This window comes from Folsomia candida, unplaced genomic scaffold (assembly GCF_002217175.1).
Source record: "Folsomia candida strain VU population unplaced genomic scaffold, ASM221717v1 Fcan01_Sc006, whole genome shotgun sequence".
Lineage (NCBI taxonomy): Eukaryota > Metazoa > Arthropoda > Collembola > Entomobryomorpha > Isotomidae > Folsomia > Folsomia candida.
In genome coordinates, this window is record NW_019091198.1 from 8,316,016 (window position 1) to 8,340,524 (window position 24,509).

General features: G+C 39.9%; 2 protein-coding genes and 2 long non-coding RNA genes across 11 annotated transcripts; 2 read left to right on the forward strand and 2 right to left on the reverse strand.

Moving 5' to 3' along the window:
* The first annotated feature begins 1,116 nt into the window (after nucleotides 1-1,116).
* Nucleotides 1,117-7,855, forward strand: LOC110851299 (myotubularin-related protein 8). Of its 3 annotated transcripts, none has more exons than XM_022099020.2 (15): nucleotides 1,117-1,490; nucleotides 3,796-3,882; nucleotides 3,970-3,999; nucleotides 4,077-4,239; nucleotides 4,313-4,470; nucleotides 4,561-4,600; nucleotides 4,665-4,750; nucleotides 4,834-5,101; nucleotides 5,504-5,612; nucleotides 5,717-5,760; nucleotides 5,841-6,171; nucleotides 6,234-6,419; nucleotides 6,483-6,732; nucleotides 6,816-7,088; nucleotides 7,207-7,855. In XM_022099020.2, exons 1-15 carry the CDS (start codon nucleotides 1,467-1,469, stop codon nucleotides 7,354-7,356), a joined length of 2,199 nt encoding a protein of 732 aa, XP_021954712.1. In that variant the 5' UTR covers nucleotides 1,117-1,466; the 3' UTR covers nucleotides 7,357-7,855. The 3 variants fall into 3 exon arrangements, with proteins under 3 accessions (XP_021954712.1, XP_035708868.1, XP_035708867.1); XM_035852975.1 differs by lacking the exon at nucleotides 1,117-1,490 and adding an exon at nucleotides 3,101-3,678 and having other exon boundaries at nucleotides 4,561-4,595; nucleotides 4,660-4,750; XM_035852974.1 differs by lacking the exon at nucleotides 1,117-1,490 and adding an exon at nucleotides 3,104-3,678.
* A 2,195-nt stretch (nucleotides 7,856-10,050) lies between these two features.
* On the forward strand, nucleotides 10,051-24,431 carry LOC110850598 (acetyl-CoA carboxylase). Of its 3 annotated transcripts, none has more exons than XM_022098031.2 (16): nucleotides 12,503-12,718; nucleotides 12,789-12,865; nucleotides 13,108-13,312; nucleotides 16,371-16,494; nucleotides 16,600-16,939; nucleotides 17,018-18,214; nucleotides 18,348-19,911; nucleotides 20,014-20,611; nucleotides 20,734-22,344; nucleotides 22,471-22,612; nucleotides 22,698-22,891; nucleotides 22,978-23,113; nucleotides 23,194-23,446; nucleotides 23,536-23,725; nucleotides 23,804-24,091; nucleotides 24,168-24,431. In XM_022098031.2, the coding sequence occupies exons 1-16, from the start codon at nucleotides 12,657-12,659 to the stop codon at nucleotides 24,207-24,209; spliced, it is 7,023 nt and encodes a 2,340-aa protein (XP_021953723.1). In that variant the 5' UTR covers nucleotides 12,503-12,656; the 3' UTR covers nucleotides 24,210-24,431. The 3 variants fall into 3 exon arrangements, with proteins under 3 accessions (XP_021953725.1, XP_021953723.1, XP_021953724.1); XM_022098032.2 differs by having other exon boundaries at nucleotides 12,503-12,645; XM_022098033.2 differs by lacking the exons at nucleotides 12,503-12,718; nucleotides 12,789-12,865 and adding an exon at nucleotides 10,051-10,527.
* LOC118435989 lies at nucleotides 11,650-12,498 on the reverse strand. The gene is made up of 2 exons (XR_004835103.1): nucleotides 11,990-12,498; nucleotides 11,650-11,922 (listed from the first exon to the last, which is right to left on the reverse strand). It is a non-coding gene; the product is annotated as an uncharacterized LOC118435989 (long non-coding RNA).
* On the reverse strand, nucleotides 12,916-15,369 carry LOC118435988. Of its 4 annotated transcripts, none has more exons than XR_004835101.1 (3): nucleotides 15,189-15,369; nucleotides 14,970-15,097; nucleotides 12,916-13,499 (listed from the first exon to the last, which is right to left on the reverse strand). It is a non-coding gene; the product is annotated as an uncharacterized LOC118435988 (long non-coding RNA). The 4 variants fall into 4 exon arrangements; XR_004835100.1 differs by having other exon boundaries at nucleotides 14,970-15,123; XR_004835102.1 differs by lacking the exon at nucleotides 15,189-15,369 and having other exon boundaries at nucleotides 12,916-13,324; nucleotides 14,970-15,182.
* Nucleotides 24,432-24,509: the final 78 nt, after the last annotated feature.

Genomic DNA, 24,509 nt, shown 5'->3' on the forward strand with positions numbered 1-24,509 from the left:
AAAATCATGTACATGAAACCACGCCGAGGCCACCGCCACCCACTCAATTTCCTGAAAGAAGAACGAATCCATACATTTAACAAACAAACCTCAGCTTGGACCAAATTTCTCCAATACTTGGACCACAACTCATTACTTTTGGATAGATATACGTACAAAACGGCCTCAGGAGTAGTACATACATAGAACTAATACGTACTTAATAATGTGACGGGCTGACGTTTTGTTGAAAGTTGTGCTATTCCCCGTCCTGAGAGAAAGCATGAGAAGTGAAAGGTAATTTGAGTCGCAAGGGGGATGAGCTAACCTAATAACTAAAAGTCTGTCTCCCGGCGATGGAGGATTACATCTCAACTCTCCTCCTTATTACCAACCACCACGTCCGCCTATCCTATTCTGTGTCCTTTTCCCGTCTCATCTTCTCCATCTCATCTCTCCTCCGCATCCATCACTCATATTCAATTATGCACCATGCAAAAAGCCATATAGCCGCTTGACATTTAAGTCAACTTTTACTTTGTAAAGCTAAACAAGGCTTCTTCCTCCTGACGGGAGAAGAAAAGTTGCGGAGAAAGTTTTTTTATGCATATAAAATGCATCCTTCCATCCATCCATCCATCCAGTGGCTGCTGCTGCCTTGGACTTTGGAAAAGCAATTAAATCTCCAAGGAGGACCGGGAGCCTGGGAAGACATAAAAGGACCCAGTCAACCGACCAGTCCTCCTACTTTGATGATTATCATTCATACTCCAACCCTATATATGATTCCATTAGTGTTGATGAAGCATGGATGACAAGTTTGTCGGATGGATGGATGGATGAATTCCCTCTTCTTGTTGACTAGATAGAAGAACTCGTCCGTTTTCGTAATTGCATTTCCCTTCAGAATCAGCATGATCTGTTCTGTTGAGCTACGTTGTTATGCCGTTGGAAACCAGAGCGATGAGACGACGAACATGAAGGAAGACGACCAAAAGGAAAGAAGAAGAAGAAGAAGAGGAGCACGGGAAAGTTGGATATTTTAGTATAACAAACTCATCGTTTGAATGTGAATATCTCTCTCCGGACGACTTTCTCTCTCTCACTATTTAACTCGCTCAGCACTCGCTCGCTTGTTGCAGTCTGCTCGTGAACAAGGTTCAAGTTAGTTGCATGTTGGCTCTTCTTGGAGAGGATTGCTTTGTGTGTGAGATACATTGATGATAATATTTAGCAGTGCTTCATACTCACTACTCATATATACTCACAGAGAGTTTTATAAAGCAACTATTTCATTGCGTTCGCTTTATGGTGGAGAAGGAGGCGGAATTGTGGTGAACATCTGGGGACTTTTCCCACTAGAAGTAGGTGAAGAAGGGTCTCTCTGTGTCAAAAAAGTAGCAGTGTCAAAGTACAAGTGGTGCTAGTGAAGCACGACGGGGGCATTAAAGGCCTCGGTGTTGTGGTGTCCATCTCCGGCGTAAAGGATGGAGGATATTAAAACACCAAAGGTACAAAAAAAATTAAAGATAACAAAGTAGTTAGAGGGGGTTTTAATGTAGAGCAAAAGAATTTAGGTAAAAAAACATATTTTCGGTAATATACACCCACTCGTTACACAAGAAGAAGGTCGTTTAAGCCGTTATGTACATACTTATTTCATTTTACAATGTGCAGTAGAAATTCTAAATGGCGTTAAAGGATTGCAATTGAGATTGTGTTTTTTTTACTGTCATTTCATTACGTGACGTGTTTAAACATTATTCAAGGAATTTAGCTGGAAATATAAAAATGGTGTGACATTGAATTTAACTGCTGTTTTTTAATTCATGTTGAACTCCCATCATCAGCTTAATGGAATTGCTTATCAGATTTGTACATATATTCAATAAACAAATGTTATCAACAAACAACAAGTGATAAACAAGTACTTATTGCACAGTCTTTAAGTTCATTCATTCATGTGTGGACTAAATGTAGGTTCATTCACTATTACCCGATTTATACCATTATGTCCCATTATGTGCCATTATGTACATATGGGCAACACACATTTTTCTCATGGGTAGAGTGGGTAGTAGGACTTTAAAAGTTATTTATGTGTATACCTACTCTAATAACACAACACAATGTGTCTTGTTAGCTGCGTCAGAAACACAATTTCACAGAAATATGAGTTCCCAGCGGATTCCATTACGGATTCTAAAGTGACAGCGGCGCACAGTCTTTAAAGATCTCCAAACTTGGAGTTTTCACCAGATTATTATACTCACATTCATATTTCATTGCAGTATTATTGCATGTTTCTCTGCTGGTGGTAAGAAATGCAATAATCCCAAGGAGAGAATATATGCACACACATTTATAAATCACAAAGTATGCAATTTAAATATGCATGTCTCGTATAAATCAGAGAAATTGTATTTATTCCTCGCACAACACACAGCCTGTTGCTACATATTCCGAGGGCAACGGAGAAAAGTTGTCAATTATCCAGTAATGAAGAGAAATATTTCTGTTTCATGTTTTTTTGCCGGGTTGCCCCCTGGCTTTTCCACGAAAAGCGTTAAGCCCTCGATCTCCTGTACTTCATTGTGAGATGAGAAGGCCTGCTGAATTTTTCAGACGGGAAGCAAGAAACACACACCTCCGACTTTCCCTCGACAACTTACGAGTAAGAGACGTGCATAAACTTTCTTCGCAAAAACCAGCCAATGGAACCAACTCTGTTCATGTTTCACACACAATGCACCATTTCTCCCGTCAGACCGTGCCACCCATCTAATCCACGCACTGGTTCACTTATCATGTCGCTAGACCCCCCTTGAACGGTGAACCTGGTAGATTGGCATCTGGTCACAAAATATGTATGCTTTTTTCTGGGTGGCACTACTACATATTTTTTTTGCCAATTAACACGCTCAAGTTTTTGCGAATTTTTCCACTGCTGGTCATCATAAATGCCCACTCCGAGCAATTATCTCTCGTTGTGCAGCAGCAGCAGCAGCATGACATTTTACTCATGAATGATACTTGCTTCCAAGCAATTCACACACAGCAGCATTTCGTTTAATGTGAAGTGAGCCGAGTTTTCGGTTGACAACGAGCCACAAAGGTTTCCACTTGATTAAAATCAACGAGATAGGAGGAGGACAACCCACCCAGGCAGGCAGTAATATAGTCGGGCAGCTTTCTTTCTTTCCTCCCTCTGAGAATGGTGAAAGGCATTTGTGCCCGTGGGTGGAGAAAGTTTTGAGCAACAAGGATTTATTCGTCTTTATGGCCCGGGATAGGCTCATGTCCCACTTTGCGTCTTACTTACTCCTAGTCAATCTCTTCTACCTCTGGCAGAACTACTGCGCCTTTTCTGCTCGACTTGTTCACGAAATTCGACGGCCTTACATCACTTTTTTTAAAAATAGTAGACTAGTTTGGTAGCTAGCTAGATATATAGAGCATTCTACCACTACGGACTATTAGTCTTAATTTTTGGGGTTGTTCAGACGACGCTTATTAATGATTTCGACGAATCCGCCTCAATTTACTGAGCTGGACAATACATTTAAAACCAGGAGCCTATCTCAGTTAGCTGACGATAGAAGAATGCATACGGCTAGTGGAGTCTACTCCCTTTTTCGGGGATGGTTTTCTCTGGACCATGGGGTCCACAGGATACACGACATTCCCTTCCAAATGAAGGCAAATTAAGACAGTTCTAGTTCAAATTTTTGTTCATAGTTATAATTTTTCTAATTTTTGTAAAAGTGAAACAGGAGCATTTGTGCTAAAGGGTTTTCTCCTTGTTTTGAATTTCAGGTGGACAATGTGAGTTTGGTGGAACGCTTCAGCTCCCGTCGGAACGCGGTGGGGTCCCTGTACTTGACTGCGACCCACCTTATCTATGTAAGCAACTGTCCTTAAGCTAATCGTATCATGCTTATTTAGTCAAAATTACCAGAAATCAACATCATACATTTTGTGAAATTTCAGGTCGACCATGATAATAAGAGGGAAACATGGGTAAGTTTGAGATTCCTCTGGGATTAATTTGAGAAATTTTTTATTAAATAAGTTTTTTTAATGCCTGGATTTTTCAGATTCTTCACTCTCACATTTCCAGTGTGGGGAAACTCCCTTTGTCCACGACCGGCTCACCGTTACAAATCCGCACAAAAACGTTCATTTCGATGACGTTCATTGTGCCCAAGGAGAGAGACGCACACGATCTGTTCACATCGCTTAATAAGATGTGCCAACCTGGTGAGTTGCAAACATTAGCAGTGAAAGTTATTAATTCCACTTAACTCACCGACTCCATTTTCAATTCGCTCAGAAAACATTGAAGATCTGTACTGCTTCCGATACAATATTGGACCGGATGAAATGGAAAAGTCGTATGGCTGGTCATTTTTCAATATTCGGGAAGATTTCGAGCGCATGAATGTGCCTCCTGAGTCGTGGACCATGACCACTCTTAACAAAGATTATGATGTAAGTGAGCAGCAATTTAAATGGGGAATATGCAAATTATTACAGCAACGAATAAATCCTAAATTAACTAATTTCATAATTATTTTATAGCTCTGTGATACTTATCCGCGGCACCTGTTCGTACCAACAGGTCAGCATTTATTTAAATCATTAGAAAATACGAGTACTTGACATACGTTAAAACAATTTAACAGCTGCAGCCACGTCAGTCCTCATCGGGTCGTCGCGATTTCGCAGTCGGGGTCGACTCCCCGTCATGACTTACATGCATTCCAACAAGGTACGCATTACATAATAGTTTTACGTCATGTCATAAACTCCAGTTGACACTGTTCCGGGACTAATTTTCTTGGTCCACCTCAGGCCGCACTATGTCGATGCAGTCAACCTCTCTCCGGATTTAGCGCACGTTGCGTGGAAGACGAAAACCTGTTCATGTGCATTCAAAAAGCGAATCCGAATACCGCCCAGTTAGTCGTCGTCGACACGAGGCCGAGAATTAACGCCATGGCGAATCGAGCAGCTGGAAAAGGTTACGAGAGTGAGGCCAACTATGAAAACACGCGATTTATGTTCACCGGAATTGATAACATTCACGTTATGCGATCCAGCTTGGCAAAAGTGGTGGAAAGTGAGTCGTTTCCTTTGTAGTAATAACATATAAATAAATAATGTCCACTACCGCCCAATCTTTCTACGATAAGCATGCCAATAAATGCATGCACATAGCTGCACGTTCATTCAAGGACAATAAAAAATATTGACTGGATTGCACGCATGCAGATAGTGCTCCATAAAATGAGAGAGCGACTTTCATTTGGCCGAGCACTTTTTACTAGCACTAAAAGTTGTTCTAATATGAAAAAGAGAAATGTTTTTTAATGGCGAGCAGTTTACTGTGTTCACGCTTAACGTGACGGAATAAATCTGCTTGATGCCTTCGTTCTCTCTGGTCTGTTGGTCTTTATAGATCGGTTGAGTAGCAAATTGTGAGGAATAATTGATTATTTTATGTTTTCTTTCCCTCTCTCAGCTTGCGACCTCAAGTCTCAGATGATGTCCGCATTTCTTAACGGATTGGAAGGAAGCGGGTGGTTGAGACACACAAAGTCGGTCATAGATGCTGCCTTATCTGTTGCCAGGTTCGTGGATTGGTTTTTATGTACATGACGTAAACAGTTTGATGGATTGTGATGGGATGAAAAGAAGAATATTAATGGGTTTACGATTTGAATTATGTATGTAGAACGTTGGAGGAGGGCTCATCAGTTCTGGTCCATTGCTCTGATGGTTAGTCCTTCATTCATTATGCATTTAATCCTTCCTTGTTGAGTTAATTTTATAAGTTTGATAATTTGTTTTCGGAACAGGATGGGACCGAACAGCACAAGTTTGTGGACTTGCTCAAATAATGCTAGATCCTTACTATCGTACCTTTGATGGGTTCCAAGCGCTCATTTGTAAAGAGTGGTTGGAATTTGGTCATAAATTCAGTGATCGAAGTGGACATATTCAGGTCGATCCGAAAGAAGTTTCTCCAGTCTTTACGCAATGGTTGGAATCTGTTTGGCAACTGATTCAACTCTATCCTTTCGTTTTCGAATTTAATGAACGTCTCCTGCTCACAATTCATGACCATTTACACTCGTGTCAGTTTGGAACCTTTATTGGAAACTGTGAAAAGGACAGGATTGATCTTAGGTGGGGTTTTCTTTAGAATGAAATAATCTGTTTAATGATACTTAATTACTATTTATTATCAGAGTGTCAGAAAAGACCTATTCTCTGTGGGGATATTTAGCAACTCATAAAACCGAATTCTTGAACCCACTCTATCAACTAGAAGAAAATAAAAAGTGTGTCTTCACCAAACCACAACCTACTTTACAGCTTCCACAATCAACTTCACAACCTCCACAATCACCTTCACAACCTCCACAAACTTTTAAGTAAGATAACTAGGAAGGCGCCAACTGTCACTGCATATCTTAATTATTTGGTGAATCATGTAGATTTTGGAGAGGAATGTACTGCCGATGGGAGAATGGGCTGCACCCAAGAGAGTCATTGATGGACTTGGCAACGTCCTACAAGGACCACATGCACTCCCTGAATGACCACATAAAACTCCTCAAAAAGCGAATCAGACACCTCGAGAAGAAGAGCAGTGATGACGCCGATATCCCGTACATTAACGGAAATAACACAGAATTGCAACTGGACGACAATCGTCTCAACTACAAGAAAGGGTTAAATGAGCAGGTTAGATTTGATTGCGACTAGACTCACGCATTTTGTAGGAAATCAAGAAGTACCTTAATTCACAAAGGAACATTTGTAATCAGGTTAATCTAAAAGTACAACTTCAGGAGAAGGATGTTAATGAGCACCCATTGATCGACGGGGAGAATGCTTGGAGTAAGAAAGAGGCAGTAGTCAGCAAGCCTAGCCATCCCCTGGAATTTGCATCCGAACAATTTTACCCAGGGCTTTCCGAGGCCGATATTACGATAGAAGATTTAACGGAAGAACTCGAATCCATCGCATTAGATTGGAAATCTGTCAGGACGGCGACAGAGTGTCCTTGTTCTACACCACTCGACTTTTCCTCCTTCAAGGTAAGTTCGTATGACAGCAACGGTAAAGTAATGTGGAATTATTGCCATCATTACTACGCGTTATGTGAAAACCTATAAAGTTATTATGACAAAATCCATATCTTCTCCTCTCCTTCAGAGACATTGCTCCAGATGTGGTGGGATCTTCTGTTCTCGCTGTCTCGAGAAATTGGTGTCACTCCCTGGACACGTTACGCTTCAACAGTCTCGTGTTTGCATGGTTTGCTACAAGGCGTGTTTTCCAAAATCCATGGAGTCGCCGGAATGATTCCTTCACTGCATCATAATCTGTGATTGATTATCTTTTCATGAAAATGTGGAAGCTTAGCCAGCTCAAGGATACACTTTTCGTTAATTTGCCAACAAGAAAAAATGTGATTATAATATTTCAAATTTTTCAGTTGGACTTAAATTATGTATGTGTGGTTTATATGAGCAGCAAGTTAATTGCCAGTTTTTATGAATTCCCTAGTGCTTAGTTCGTATTAATTAAATATTTTGCATTCAAAACTAAGTAAATTTTTTCAATAATATTCTTCCCTTTATTCCTCTTTGTTTATCAGAATTTTCGTAAATTTGTCATAATTTATATAAAATGAACAAGTATTCCATTCAAAAAGATAATAATAAGTAAGATATTTTAATGTCCACTTTATAACATAGTAATAATGATCAGCAATGACTAAATATGTAATAATGCTGCTAAGACTTGCAAATCGCTATATTGAGCATTCGCTACAAGAAATAAAGGGCAAATCAAAAACTAACCTGGGTCTTATTAAATACAGTAATTCTCAGTTGCTATATTAAATGCATAGTTTTTTGTATTTTGATGATTATTTGTTCCAATACGGGCTGAATATTATGCGTATCTTTTCCGTCAAGCCTATCCAGGGCTTAGGAGGGGAGCTTCACCACCTGCCCTTCACAGATCTCGATGCCCTTTGGATATGTGGTAGGGTCCCATGAGTGTACTAAAACCCTGAAGTGGTTTGACTCCATGGCCACATTTGCGCCCGCCACACCCACTCAAAGGCGCCAAAAACACGAAAAAAACCCTGTTTTCATGTGCTTTAAATGTCACCAAAAATCCAATTTTGCTCGGCTTTGATAAAATTTACATTTTTGTGATCCCAGATACTTGTGTGATCATATCCAGTAGATATCTCAACTTTTTTGAAATTTTGAATTTTTTCGAGTAATTGATCAGCTCGAAAATTTCGAAAATTTCGAAAAAGTTGAGATTGCTACTGGATTTTATCACACAAGTATCTGGAATCACAAAAACGTAAATTTTATCAAAATCCGAGCAAAATTGAATTTTTGGTAGATTTTTGAAGTTGGTAACTTTTGTGGTTTTCATCCCTTTGAGTGGGTGTGGGGGACGCAAATGTGGCCATGGAGTCAAACCACTTCAGAGTTTTAGTACACTCATAGGACCCTACCACATATCCAAAGGCCATCGAGATCTGTGAAGGGCAGGTGGTGAAGCTCTCCTCCTTAGTTTAATATCTAACAATATTTGCATGATATTCCTCACCCGCAGTGTTAACACACAAGAAGAAAGCCTCGAAATTGCCTCACTTACATAAATATAAAAATCCAGCCATGTGCATTTCAGGATTGCACAACTTCTTAATATCAAATTAGATCGATGATGCGTCACTTTACTTCATATCATCAGAGCCATATACATATTTACATAGTGCAGTGCAGAATCAGTAGCAGCGATGGCATGATAATTTGACACTGTGACAATTACACACACAGTCGTAATTCCAATTAGTACAACGGTAACGATTATCTCATCTTATGCACCCTGTAACTTATTGATAGTGATTTCCATTATCAAGATGTGAATAAATTTTCAGAATTACAATACGTAGAATTTGCATCAGCGTGAGATAACACTAACACAACATAAACATGTAATACGCGTTAATTAAGATTTCCTCATAATCATACGCAGACAACTGCACTGAAGACAAGTTTTCTTGTTAGCGCATTCCTAACCTAGGTACATTTACCTACCACAAATTCCGCACTAACCACCATACAGTAAACAGAGTGAGATTGAATGAATGACGAAGGCGATGACAATTAAGGTGCAACCTATGTACATATATATGTACATACATTCTTCCGTTTGGACTGTAGTTTAGGTAAGAGTACCCTTTCAACGAGTTTTATATGTCACAGAGCATAATATTACTGTTATTGTGCGTACTACAAATATGTGGATATCGCTTGCACTTGTATAGAATTGGTATTCTGGTCAAAATAATAAATGTTGGAAAAGTACTGGGACAATCTAAAATTGTAACAGATGCATTGTACGCATTCTCCTCTGCGAATCATTATTTTTAACTTAATGTGTTATGACAAAGTACCCAAAATGTATATCACCCCAAAATTTGTCATGTTGCAGATTCTTATTAACAAATTGGGAAATATGCACATATTTATGCGTATATTTCCACTGATTTCCACACAATTCCGCAAATCATTTCAAACACTTGATCATTCACGGCAGCAATAAGAGCCCTTGGGGTCAACATGAACTATTCCAACATTTCAGAAATGTCTCGGTTACTACAATTTGACGGAAAATTGTCCCTTGACACTCACAACTGAATTCTTCCTTGTATCCCAGCAATTAACCTTTAATGCCCTTCCTCTACCGTACGTTTAACGAGTAATCCTATTAGAGACGACCCCACAAAGTACAACGACGTGAACATAGCAACTACATAGTAAAATATGACGATATTCCCTAATCATGCATGATGGTCACAAGCAAAAGTATGGGAACAATACGTTATACGATGCATGAAAAAGTTGTTTTACTAGCCCCAGCGCTAGTTTTAAGAGCACATATCAGGTGAAATCTGTCTCTCTTAATAAAGAAATGTATGAATGTTATGTGTATAACATAACTTCTTTGAGAGCTGTGATGTCGAAATACAAAAATCGTTACTGCAATACAATACAAAACTACTGCGACTACTCCTTTCCTAACCTTTTACTTGTTTATCCCTTATTACGAGTAAGGAAATCATAGAAATATTCTACCATTTAGTTGTGAGAATGCTCTGTAAGTCAAAAGGTGTAGATCATGCAGTGAACGACGGACAGTACACTTTAATAAAGATTCTACTTTTACATGAATGTGTGTTACAAACTGTATTTCAGTTCAAATTAAATTTCACTTTCGGTGCTAAGTGCCTTTAATTGAATGTGACAAGTATGCTGTTTAACCTTTGAAATCCAAACCAAGTTCAAATAATTTTAAGAGGTGCATAAAGCAAGTTGTTAAATTTCAACCATTTCGTCTTGGAAAAATAATTAAGCTACGAATTAAGTTCGCATATAAGGCAATAATAATATTTCTCTTGTGACAATGCTGTCAAATTCCTGATAGCGGCATTAGTTTAATAAGGTAAGTCAATATGTTGATACATATGTCACTAGGTTAAATTTATGGATTCCTTAAGAATAATTATTATAAAAGAAGTACGGACCAAAATGAGAAGACAAATATATCTTAAAAATATATTGCAAGAGACTTGTTTACGGTAAATTTGGTACAAATCTTAAGACACGAATGGAGCCCATAATTGATTGATGTGGAACTTGAGTATGTACCATTTATGTTATGACTCTCGTGAATAACCGTGGGAAAAGACACATTAATTGACACCGTGAAACAATGGCCTATAAATTCCGGAATCGAATTACCACAACATAAAAGTATTTAGTAAATGGAACGCTGGGAAAATTTAAATAAATTGTTGTGTCTACGCAATAACACGCATGGACATAACCAAGACAATTTTGTTACGTATTTATAAATATTGCACTTTTTCTATGAGTGACACAAGGACTTAAATTACACGAAAAACCGTTCCAATTTTTCCAGGAGGACATTGTACCGAATTATTCACTGACAAATTATTTAGTTTTATATACTATGAATTTATGAAGTGGGTCTGGTACGAATTTACTCAAAATATGTACATTAGATTGTCCACACACTAATTGCAAGATCAAATCTCTTCAGTGAGGACCTGATGCTGAGTGTGACAAAGTTGCACAGCTCTTTTAGCATATAAAGTATCATTGGCATTGTTGCCAGTCAATTGTATGTACATATGCTGGCTCAGCATGAAAAAAAAACTATTTAAAATTATCTGCCTTATGCTCACACCTTGCATCTCCTTTAAAGCTTCTAACACGTGTAAATCATCTTGCACTTGTCACAATTGCACACACACACACACATAAATACATAATCATAAGTAGCAGATTATCTCAATTATACTTGCAATGAAATCATCCATCGATTACATAACATGCAGGCAGTGTAAGGTTGGTGGTTGGATAATGCTTATTACGTATGTACGTATGTATATATGTATGTATGCATATATGTATATAAGCATGTTGGAACTATATATAGGCCACTTCAATTTGCCAGGATCATGAAAGCATGTGGACAAGCAATGCAACTTACATATTAACTTGTCACGGATATTTTGCTATAAAATATTTCGCAAAGATATTATTTCTCAAATCCTTATTCATTATTAGCCATCTCACTTTAGCTTGATTGGAATTACCCAAGTTAATCGAGTCAATTCTACGAGAATATAGTGTTCGTAGGGGAATCACGTAGAAGCGAATTTTCCTTGATGACTGGGCACATCTTCCTTCTTCATCTTCTTCATGGTACTCGGCTACTGGTACATAGGTAACGCCGCAGCTGCAACGAAAAATGGCGTGCTGGAGGAATCATCTTCTTCTCGTAGCAGGAGTTTGGACATTTTTTTGCAACCTGGCGAAAGAAAGGATTCCTATGATTAAGAGGAAGCCATAGGAAGGCTGCATTAAAAGAAACTCACTAAATTTATCAAACTCATCCTCGCACGCATAACTTTACAATAAGAATGGGCACCCCGACTTCTACGCCAAAAGAAGTTACATGGCCTGACTTGGCTGCAGCAAATCAAAAAGCCAAGTTAATTGAGCCTCGCATGGCACGATGGAAAGTAAGCGAGGTCGACCTTTTCACGTAAGAGCAGCATGTTGGATGCTGAAGATATTTACTTGGCGATTATTTGAGTGGATCATGATATTACCATGCATCGGGTGGTGTGGTGGGTGTACCAGCACTATCATGGACAGCAGCACCAGTAAGTTAGGTAAGTACGTAAGGATATGAAAACAGGTTGTTGAGGAGGATTCATATTCATCCACGAATAAAACAACCAGACTTAAAGCCACCAACATGTATAGCAGCATAATAGCTGGCATAAGCAGCATCACACTTATGTACACTCATATATGCATGCATCCATGGGATTGATTCAAGATCATGGTCAGTCGGTTAAACGAATCCCCGGTTGAATTATTTAAGTTCTTTTTAACGGCGTTTAATCAAAAGTTTTCAGTCAGTTGGTTGTTAAGAGTCGTCAGTGGTTGTACGTAAGGAAAAAAGTGGTGAATAGTTTATGTGGTGCTGGTGGTGCATGGAGTAAAAGTGGCAATTCTTCTTGAGGTACAGACTCCATGCTTGTGCTTCTTCTACTTGTGGGGTTTTTTGTCGGAACTTTGGGGATCTACTTAAGTTGGTCCGTGTGACGGGTTCCGCTACCAATTTCCAGTTGTAGTCAGTCGTAACATGTACTCACTTTTATCTAGGTGGCTTAACAAAGTGAAAACAAACGAAGAAAGTGAAATGGCCGGTGTAGAACAAATTAACAATAATGAACAGCCAGGTAGTTACACGTAAATATCTTAACACATGCTTTCATCACGTAACAAGGTCGTATTTCTTGACTCTCCGGACTATTAATGGACATACGTTTATTTACTAAATTAACAAACTTACTCGCCTTGTTTCAAGGCTAAATTAATGAAAAATAGTTAAATATTATACATATTTACATATTATGTTGTTATTTCCTAAATACATAACCCCATAAGTTACAAATTGACTGAATTTGTAAAATTATTTCAGGTGAGGTGGAAGGAGAAGATCGAGTGAGCTTCATCGTAGGGGATGAGGACGACAGCCTAAGTTTGGTCGAGGAATCGTCCGACAAGGCCGACGTCCCCCACGACAAATTCGGTGGTTCCTTCAATTTGATGGACGGAGGGGGATCCACTGGAGGCAAACACAACATGGAACCTGCCGGGTTTACCGATCGTCGGAGGAGGCTCAGGTACAAAATTACCTATTGGAGACTATGCATTTATCACCACCGCTTACAAGATCATTATTTCATACTACATATGTACATCCGCTCATATGCTTCTTCATCCTTTTGGGGAATGCAGTTTATCCATAATAAATAGTAATAACCCCTCTCGTCTACGTCATCACCGTTGAGACGATTAACTTTTGTACACCTGAGTAGCAATAATTCAGTTAATACTTCTCCCATAATTAAAGCAATGGATTATTTCGGAGCTGGTATGAAAACTTGCTGTACGCATATGATGCGGGAAATTCTTTAGCCTTTTTGGGGATTATATGTACATATTATGACGGGTAATTGTGCTATTAAATGCATGCTTGGGTTCCCATTTTCCCATATTAAAAACAAATAAATTTTCAGTTCTCACCATATTTTTTAGTCTGAAAACGGAAATATTTTTCACCATTTTTCACATTTACATTAGACTTGAAATCTCTCTGTATTAGTTATTATTTCCTTCACTATTACGTATGTAGCTACATATGATGATAATTATTCTGCTCTCTGCTTATCACACTTTCTACTAAAAACCATCTGTTTATAAAAGACTGAGTGTTTCATCGTAGATAACGCGACACTCTTTAACAAACAAATCCTCGTTAACATGCACCACGCCACGTGAAGCCGGCATTAGTTTTGCATAATAATAATGTCGAGTTAATAATAATTTGACCGATGGCACGAGGCAGGTTGCGAATACTTGGCGTGTGAAATCTCACACACCACAACCACCTCCTCTCACACTCTTTGAGATTTTTGCCTCCACCAAAATAATAATGTTTGACAGGGTAGCAATTTCCTTCCATGCATTACTTTACTTATTATTATTTGGCTTAGTGTCATCCATCACACGATGTACGTTTTGTTACTTGATTTTTTGTTGCTAGAGGAGAAATGTCATCTCATATTTAGTGAAAGATGTTGCTAACGAGTGACGCTCAGTTAAGTATAAATAGTTGACAGAAGCTCGTCCTTGTCCAGTACTATTGGTTAGATAAATATCGAGTAAAACTAGCTTAACCGAGAAGCTGTTCCGTCATCCACTACGTAACAGAATGAAGCAATAACCACCACGCTTTTACTTGTTACTTAATCTGCAAAGATTTGGCCATGACTTTTGGCAAATATGATTTCACTCGTTGACGACGACGAAAATTATATGAATTGACGAGATAAGAAGGAGCAGCTATGACCAAGTTGGTTGATAGATAAGAGGGAATTAATAAAATTGATTTGCTATTGCACCACTTTGCTAATAGTAAGAGCAGCTTGGATACAGGAAGGTCGCCAGTGCAAATTCTTGAGACAAAAAATATATCTGACCCCATTATTATTGCGAGACGATGACATTTAAGATAATTTCTGTATAGGTCTGTGCAATTCGAACCATAAAAATGCTTAATTCATTTTGTGAAAATAAAAACCGAGGCCAAAAATCTAGATTCAACTAGAGAGAGAGACACGTCAGAAAATTGGCAAACTTATGCAAAAGCGTGTATTGAATATTGACATTTTGAAGATACACATACCTATTATGTCATTGTTATTATTTAAAAGTCCGCCTGACACCTGGTGGTGGTATAATTTGATTAAGAATTTTAGCAAAAAAATGATAACTTACCAAAATTCGCACGACCTCTCCATGACAATAATATTAATAATTCGGTCGCACAGCCGGTCGGTCCATTTCCCTTCGCACTCGACTCTTTTGACTCCTACCGACTGATCTTATTCTTTTACCATGTCCGACTGATTATTAGATTAATTAATAATTACTATAATTGGAAACAAGTGTTAAATAAATTTTTAGTCAAAATAGTAAAATTGTTAGTGTTTTTACCGTAACAAGATTTCTCTCTAGTTTTAAACATGTCCATAAATTTTAGTGTAATAATTCCTGTGATTTGACGGCACTGGGGAAAGGAGAGATAGGTGAGAGCTATTGTGTTGTTGGACTTTAATTGATAATAATTTGATGAGAGTGACTTATCTTATTAATGATTACGTATGATAAGTTTTCACGTGGTGAGGGTCATCACCATCATGTGGTTCTAGTTGCATGTTTAAATGCACATTATCGGCAATTAGCGATCTAGTTATAGCGAATTAGTTCATGTCAAAGGTGGACTTAATTTTTCTGCTGCACCCACACACACCACCAACCAACACGCCACAAATAGTTTCAAAATCACTTTAGGAGGTGATGATAACAATTTAGCATAAGTTTCAATACCTTTCACAACATGGTGCACGAAGGGGACACGGGATCATTGGGAAGGTTATTATGTTTTCCATTATTCATTATCCTGCACAAAACCCAGCCTGCTTTTTAGATAGTTCGGAATCATTGACCACAAGTCAAAGTCGTGGTTGCATTTGACACCTTCTCAGATTTTACATATCAGCAACAGAACTCGGGTTTTGTTGCTCGGTTGAGACGGGAACTTTTTACAAAAGACATTTCATTATGCGAATAGCGTGATGACGACGTGCACATAAACTAGATTCGAAACATGATACTGGTTAATACTTCGTATTTAATTATTTATTTATTTATTTATATGTACTTTGTCCCTCCTATCACCAACCCCATTATTTTTCACCCGTATTATTTATTTATTTATTTTTATGCCTTAATTTAATTGCTGTTATCCAACTGCTTCTCTATTTTGCTCTCTGCTTTACTTTTTGCAGTCCACTAGCAGTGAAGTGGTGAGACTCCCAGGAGAGATATTTGGACAGGAAAAAGGGGGCGAGTTAAGGGAGCAACACCACCACGCACGTACCCACTTCCGGAAAGGTTGGACATTTGCTTTTCACTTTTCTTTCTCTTCTTCTTGGTAGCTTTCTCTCTTAGCTTGTAGGAATATGTGGTAGAGGAAAGTTAAATAAGGGGGGATTTATGTTACTACTACTACGTATGCATTGATATTATGCGGATGTTTTACAATTTGTTGGCTCCGCTTGATGAAAGAGAGGTGTTGATGTAAGTAATACAATCAAGGAAATCATTTCCATACAGGCCGAGCATGTCGTACGGCACAATGCTGAACAAAGATGGACGACTCGTTGATGGGCCAGGAATGACTGTGGCCTCGACTGAAGAGCTGGTAAAGAAACTTGGGGGCACGAGGAATATTAATAGGGTGAGTTTTTAATAAGTAATCATATCATGTACGTAGGATTAATAGAGTATGTAATTTATAATGATTTGTGCTGCATACTTATTGTCTCGGTTATGTTATGTGTAGGTTCTTATTGCCAATAATGGAATTGCTGCCGTCAAATGTATGCGATCAATCCGTCGCTGGGCATACGAAGTTTTCCGCAACGACCGTGCCATTCGATTCGTGGTGATGGTCACGCCCGAGGATTTGAAAGCCAATGCAGAATACGTGAAGATGGCAGATCACTATGTACCTGTCCCGGGAGGAACGAACAACAACAATTATGCAAATGTAGAGCTGATTGTCGACATAGCGAAAAAAATGCAAGTTCAGGCAGTTTGGGCTGGATGGGGACACGCTTCAGAAAATCCCAAACTTCCCGAACTCTTGTTAAAAAACAATATTGCTTTCATCGGACCACCAGGTAATTAAGGAGAGCATTTTATGTGGTAGCACCAGTCCACAAGAGGTTAACAAATTGGAATTTGTGGTTTCTTTACAGAGAAAGCTATGTGGGCCCTTGGGGACAAGATTGCTTCAAGTATCGTCGCACAAACGGCGAAAGTACCCACCCTGCCATGGTCGGGAGATGGTCTTATTGCGACTTCAGTTGGGAAGGACAAGAGAATCAAGATTTCCAACGAGTTGTTTAAAAAGGGATGCGTCGAAACTGCGGAGGAAGGATTCATCTGTGCACAAAAAATTGGATTCCCAGTCATGATCAAGGCCAGTGAAGGTGGTGGTGGAAAAGGAATCAGAAAAGCGGACGCCGGAGACGACTTTACCAGTTTGTTTAGACAGGTTCAAGCCGAAATTCCAGGGTCCCCCATTTTCATCATGAAACTTGCCAAGTGTGCTCGTCATTTAGAAGTGCAGCTTTTGGCTGATCAGTACGGAAATGCCATTTCCCTCTTTGGAAGAGATTGCTCAATCCAGAGGCGTCATCAAAAAATTATTGAAGAAGCCCCTGCTGTCATTGCACAACCGGAGGTGTTTGAAGAGATGGAAAAGGCTGCCGTACGATTGGCGAAGATGGTTGGTTACGTAAGTGCAGGGACGGTCGAGTACTTGTACGACAACGATGGCAACTTTTTCTTCCTCGAGTTGAACCCACGTCTCCAAGTGGAACATCCCTGCACAGAAATGGTAGCTGATGTCAACCTTCCTGCGTGTCAACTTCAAATCGCGATGGGAATTCCTCTAAATCGAATCAAATGTATCCGAATGTTGTATGGCGAGAATCCTTGGGGAGATAGTGCTATCGACTTTGAAAACCCGAAGCGTAAACCTCAACCATGGGGACATGTCATTGCTGCTCGAATCACAAGTGAAAATCCAGACGAGGGTTTCAAACCTAGTGGAGGGACTCTTCAAGAACTGACTTTCCGATCGTCCAAAAATGTGTGGGGATATTTCAGCGTGGCAGCGTCTGGTGGACTCCATGAGTTTGCAGACTCCCAGTTTGGTCATTGCTTCTCTTGGGGAGAGGATAGAGAGCAGGCAAGAGAGAATTTGGTGATTGCTCTAAAGGAACTCTCAATCCGAGGCGACTTCAGAACCACGGTCGAGTACTTGATCACCCTCCTTGAGACGAGAGCATTCCAAGAAAATACGATCGACACGAGCTGGCTGGACGCCCTAATTGCGGAAAGAGTTCAAGCGGATAAACCCGATATCATGTTGGGCGTGATTTGTGGAGGTGAGTAATAATTGTATGACCATGACATCAGAGGTTTTGTTTTTCTATTGTATTTTAAGTTCCCACCTGCATATCATTAATTCCACATTCCCACATTTGTACAAGAATAATATTAGAATGTTTCGGTTTTCAGCCCTTCATGTTGCGGATCTAGCCATTGTGAATGCTTTTCAAAATTTCCAATCCTCGCTGGAACGAGGTCAGATCCTTCCGGCCAACACCTTGAAGAACATTGTGAGTGTGGAACTAATCAACGAAGGAGTAAAGTACAAGATCGAAGCCTGTAAAAGCGGACCCAATCAGTATTTCTTGGTTATGAATGACTCTTACAAGGAAGTGGATGTTCACCGCATGTCGGACGGAGGTCTTCTCATTTCAGTGGACACCCAGAGTTACAACACCTTCATGAAAGAAGAGGTGGATCGGTACCGGGTCGTGATTGGGAATCAAACTTGCATCTTTGAGAAAGAGAACGATCCAACACTATTGAGATCTCCATCCGCTGGTAAACTGTTAGGATATCTGGTTGAAGATGGTGGTCACGTCTATGCAGGACAGGCATTTGCTGAAATTGAAGTCATGAAAATGGTGATGACATTGACCTGCTCTGAGTCTGGATGTATCCAATACTGTAAACGACCCGGTGCTGTTCTCGATGGTGGTGCCTTAATTGCTCGCCTAGAACTTGATGACGCTTCAAAAGTCACAACTGCTCAAACCTTTACTGGCAAGTTTTCCATCAGCGAAGACACCGTCGTCTACGCTGGAGACAAACTCAACCAAGTTTATCAATCATGCAAATCTAGTTTGGAACACATTCTCGCCGGGTATTGTCTTCCTGATCCACACTTTGCCATCAAGTCGAAGGAAGTAATTGAACAATTTATGAAAGCTCTTCGAGATCCCAACCTTCCCCTGCTAGAGTTGCAAGAAGTCATTTCATCAATTTCTGGCCGGATTCCACAACTGGTGGAGAAGAAAATACGAAAACTTATGATGCTCTATGCCAGTAATATTACGTCTGTCCTTGCTCAATTCCCCAGCCAGCAAATCGCCAGCGTTATTGATAGTCATGCGGCTACCTTGCAAAAGCGGGCGGATCGTGACGTCTTCTTCATGACCACGCAAGGAATCGTCCAACTCGTTCAACGATACCGGAACGGGATCCGTGGACGAATGAAGTCTGCCGTGCAAGAACTTTTGCGCAATTACTTAGCTGTCGAGACACAATTCCAACACGGACATTACGACAAGTGTGTATCCGCCCTGAGGGAAAGACATAAGGACGACATGGCCTCCGTCACCTCAGCCATATTTTCACACTACCAAGTTGCCAAGAAAAATGCCTTGGTCACCGTTTTGGTGGATCATGTCTGGAGCAATGAAGCTGGACTCACTGATGAACTCGCCCCTATTTTGAATGAACTGACGACACTCAACCGTTCTGAGAATTCTCGCGTGGCACTTCGAGCAAGACAAGTCCTCATCGCGGCTCACCAACCTGCGTACGAGTTACGACACAACCAAATGGAGTCCATCTTCCTCTCCGCTATAGACATGTACGGACACGACTTTCACCCGGAAAATCTACAAAAACTCATCATGTCGGAAACCTCCATTTTCGACGTGCTCCACGATTTTTTCTATCATCCCAACCAAGCCGTGAGAATGGCTGCTCTAGAGGTTTATGTTCGAAGGTAATTTCAATACAAAAATTGAACCTTGTTAAATTTCACTAAAAAAATTTCTTGGAATATTTATAAGTAAATATTTTACTATCCTAAAATTATGTCTTTTAGAGCCTACACCTCTTACGAACTGACGTGTCTTCAACACAAGGAACTCCCGTCGAGCATGTGCATCGTCCAGTTTCAATTCCTCCTCCCCTCTTCCCACCCCAACCGAATGCCCCACAACAAGGCTAGCTCCCAACTCCTGGCTCATGTGCCCTCCTTGGACGAGATGCAACTCGGAGAAATTCCACTCCAATTGGACGACTGTCAGAGAACAGGAATCATGATCGCTTTTACTAAGATGGATGAATTCGAAAATTATTTTGATGACCTCATGGACCTTTTCCTGAGTGACTCTAGACCCGACTCTCCCACCGGTGGTGGAGACGACGAAGTGTCAAAGGGAGGAATTTCATGCTCTATTAGTTCCAGTTTTAGCGATATGGGAATCAACATTAGCGACTACGACCTTAAACCAAGCGAACCCATCCATATTCTGAACGTCGCCCTCAAGTTAGAATCTGAAGTTGACGACAACATTTTAAGCGATAGATTTGGAGAATTTGTCATTAAGAATCGCGACACACTTTTGGAGCGAGGAATTCGAAGAGTGACGGTGATTGTCTTGAGCCGACGCCAATTTCCAAAATATTTTACGTACAGGGTAAGTTAAATAAATAAAACGTGGATATGTATTGGGGACAAAGGAGTCGAAAAATAAATAGGATTGAAGAGGACAATGTTATATTTATACTAAATTAATTTGGTGACTATTTTTTTTTGCAGTCGAGAGATAACTTCGTGGAGGATCGTATCTATCGTCATTTAGAACCCGCTCTCGCATTCCAGTTGGAGATCAATCGCATGCGAATGTATGACTTGGAAGCACTCCCAACTTCGAATCAGAAGATGCATTTGTATCTTGGGAAGGGCAAGGTACCCAAGGGCCAGGAAGTGACAGATTACCGGTTTTTCGTCCGTTCCATCATTCGTCACTCTGATCTCATTACGAAGGAAGCCTCATTCGAATATCTGCAAAATGAAGGGGAGCGTCTCCTTTTGGAAGCTATGGATGAGCTCGAAATTGCATTTTCTCATCCCAACAGCACAAAAACTGACTGCAACCACATCTTCCTTAACTTTGTCCCAACCGTTATCATGGATCCTGGCAAGATTGAGGAGAGTGTTCGGAATATGGTGATGCGGTATGGACCCAGGCTTTGGAAATTGAGAGTTCTTCAAGCCGAACTAAAAATGATCATCCGACAAACTCCAAACAGTAAAATTATCCCGATCCGTTTATGCCTCGCGAATGAAAGTGGCTATTACCTCAACATCCATCTCTACAAGGAAATCAATGATCCATCCTCCGGACTCATCAAGTTTGAATCTTTCGGATCCAAACATGGCCCACTTCACATGTACCCCGTCTCAACACCCTACAAAACCAAGAACTACCTGCAACAAAAGAGGTTCCAAGCTCAAAGCAATGGCACAACTTACGTCTATGACTTTCCCGACATGTTCAGACAAGTGTTGGAACGTATCTGGAAGGAATATTCTGATTCTCATGAACAAGTCGAAACTCCGGCTCAAATGTTGCAATACATCGAATTGGTACTAGACAGTCAGGGCAATCTCGTGGAGCAGAACAGGACGGAGGGAGAAAACGATGTGGGAATGGTGGCATGGCGAATGAAGCTTTTCACTCCAGAATTCCCCGGAGGCAGAGAAATCATCATCATTTCTAACGATATTACTCATTTTATCGGATCATTCAGCGTCCCAGAAGACATTCTATTTCAAAAGGCTTCCGAACTGGCGAGACACCTTAAAATTCCAAGGATTTACATCGCTGCCAACAGTGGAGCACGTATCGGGTTGGCTGAGGAAATCAAACCATTGTTCCGAGTGGCCTGGGAGGATGAAGCTGATCGAGAAAAAGGTTATCGTTATGTGTACCTGACCCCAGAAGATTACTCCAAAGTCGTCAACCTCAACTCGGTTCGCGTCCAACACATTGAGGACGAAGGAGAGTCTCGCTATAAAGTGACCACTATTGTTGGCGTGGAAGATGGCATCGGTGTCGAGAACTTGCGATATGCTGGAACAATTGCGAGTGAAACTTCACGAGCGTACAAGGAAATTGTCACAATGACCATGGTCACTTGTCGAGCTATTGGAATTGGAGCATATCTAGCCCGGTTGGGCCAACGAGTGGTACAAATTGAAAATTCGCATCTCATTTTGACCGGATATGGTGCTTTGAATAAATTGCTCGGAAGAGAAGTCTACACATCCAACAATCAACTTGGTGGCATTCAAATCATGTACAACAATGGAGTGTCTCACAAAACGGATCGGCATGACATGGAAGGGATTTACACAATGCTCAAGGTGAGAATCAAATTTATCCGCAAGACGTAGATCAGACATGCATACTCGTAAAATTATATGTACAGCATTATTACACACTTTAGAAATTGTTTTCCCTGTATTTATTCAATTTTTTCCCTTTTACAGTGGTTGTCTTACATTCCCGCACACAAAGGAGGTCCTTTGCCAATCATGACGCCAGTGGACTCAATAAACCGAGAAATTGGTTTCTACCCTACTAAGGCTGCATACGATCCGAGATGGATGCTGACTGGGCGACCAAGTCCAAGTATGTCAAAACCTTCGTAATTTTTTGAATACCCATTTATGCGATTATTTCTTTTTCTCACCTTAATTTTTTTTTCAAATCTTAGCAAATCCAAACGAATGGGAAACTGGATTTTTCGATTATGGAACTTTCGAAGAAATTCTTAAACCGTGGGGCCAGACCGTGGTGACTGGAAGGGCTCGACTTGGAGGAATTCCTGTCGGAGTTATTGTGGTTGAAACAAGAACAGTAGAACTTAACCTTCCTGCAGATCCTGCTAATTTGGACTCTGAAGCCAGGGTGAGCAGTCCAGACATTTTTAAACTTATTACGTTAAACACACATTGTAAATTTCGTACAATGTAATTTTATAAATCGGATTTTAGACCGTGTCACAAGCTGGGCAGGTGTGGTTCCCAGACTCGGCGTATAAAACTGCTCAAGCCATCAAAGATTTTGGCAATGAAGAACTCCCACTAATGATATTTGCCAATTGGAGAGGATTTTCTGGTGGAATGAAAGGTAATTTAATCGAATGAATCACTAATTAATATCAATTATATCTTTCAATGCATAAAATCATTATTTGTTATTTGTTTCAGATATGTACGAGCAAATCCTAAAGTTTGGTTCTTACATTGTTGACCATCTTCAAGATTACAGCCAACCAATCTTAGTTTACATTCCTCCATTTGGTGAACTTCGTGGAGGAGCATGGGTCGTCATCGACCCCACAATAAACCAACGCCAGATGGAAATGTATGCCGACACCGATGCTCGGGGTGGAATTTTAGAACCTGAAGGAGTCGTAGAAATTAAATTTAGGATGAAAGACTTGACCAAAGTTATGCACAGGTGAGATTTCCTTTAATTTGTAAAGCTACGAGTTTTGTAGCATACATACATATGTGTACTTACTCAATAATTTTGTTATCTAATGTCAGATTGGAGCCTCACCTTATCGACCTTAAGGCCAAAATCGCAGCAACTGACAAACCAGAAGAAAGATCTGCATTGGAGAAAAAAGTGCATGAGCATGAACAATTCCTACGCCCAATTTACCAACAGATTGCTATAGGATTTGCGGACTTGCATGATACACCTGAACGCATGTTGGAGAAGGGAGTGATTCAGGTTGGTTGTAATTCATTATAATAATGTTGGATAATAATTGTTAGATTTGTATTAATTTGTTTCATGTGTTTTTTTTAGGATATCGTGCCATGGCGTACCGCTCGTACCACTCTGTACTGGAGACTACGACGAAGACTTTTAGAGAATACGGTGATCACGAAAATACTAGAAATTCGTCCAGTTTTAGGATACGGACCTGCTGAAGCAATGTTGCGTCGCTGGTTTATGGAGGACAAAGGTGCTATGGCTGTGTGGGAAGATAATCAGACCGTCGTAAATTGGCTATCATCAGAATCCGTAATTGATGAGAACCTTAAGTCCATCTTCCAAGATGCGGCCGTTGATCAATTGAACAAATTATTGGAGGTATGCAATTTACTAAACACTATGATTGATTGATTTTTTATCACTATTGCAATTTGTATTTTTTCTTATCTTCCAGCGATATCCGGAACTCTATTCGGACCCCCGAGTGATTAAGTAACTGTTTGCTGTTGCTAAATGTTGCCAGTGCTTTAAATATACTATATGTACACATGGAATTAGTCCCAATATATCATGCCAATTATACAAATTATAATAATCGAAATCTGCTATATAGTTTGTTACAAAAAAGTGATAAATAGTCGTGATCAAATTGTCTATGCAATTATTTTTTTAATAAATCTCGCCATGTTTAATATCCGCACATGTTTTTATGTGAAAATCGGGTCTGATTCTTACTTATTTCATTATCATTACCAATCATTATCATAACAAAATCTAGTACCAACGTGCTAAAGTT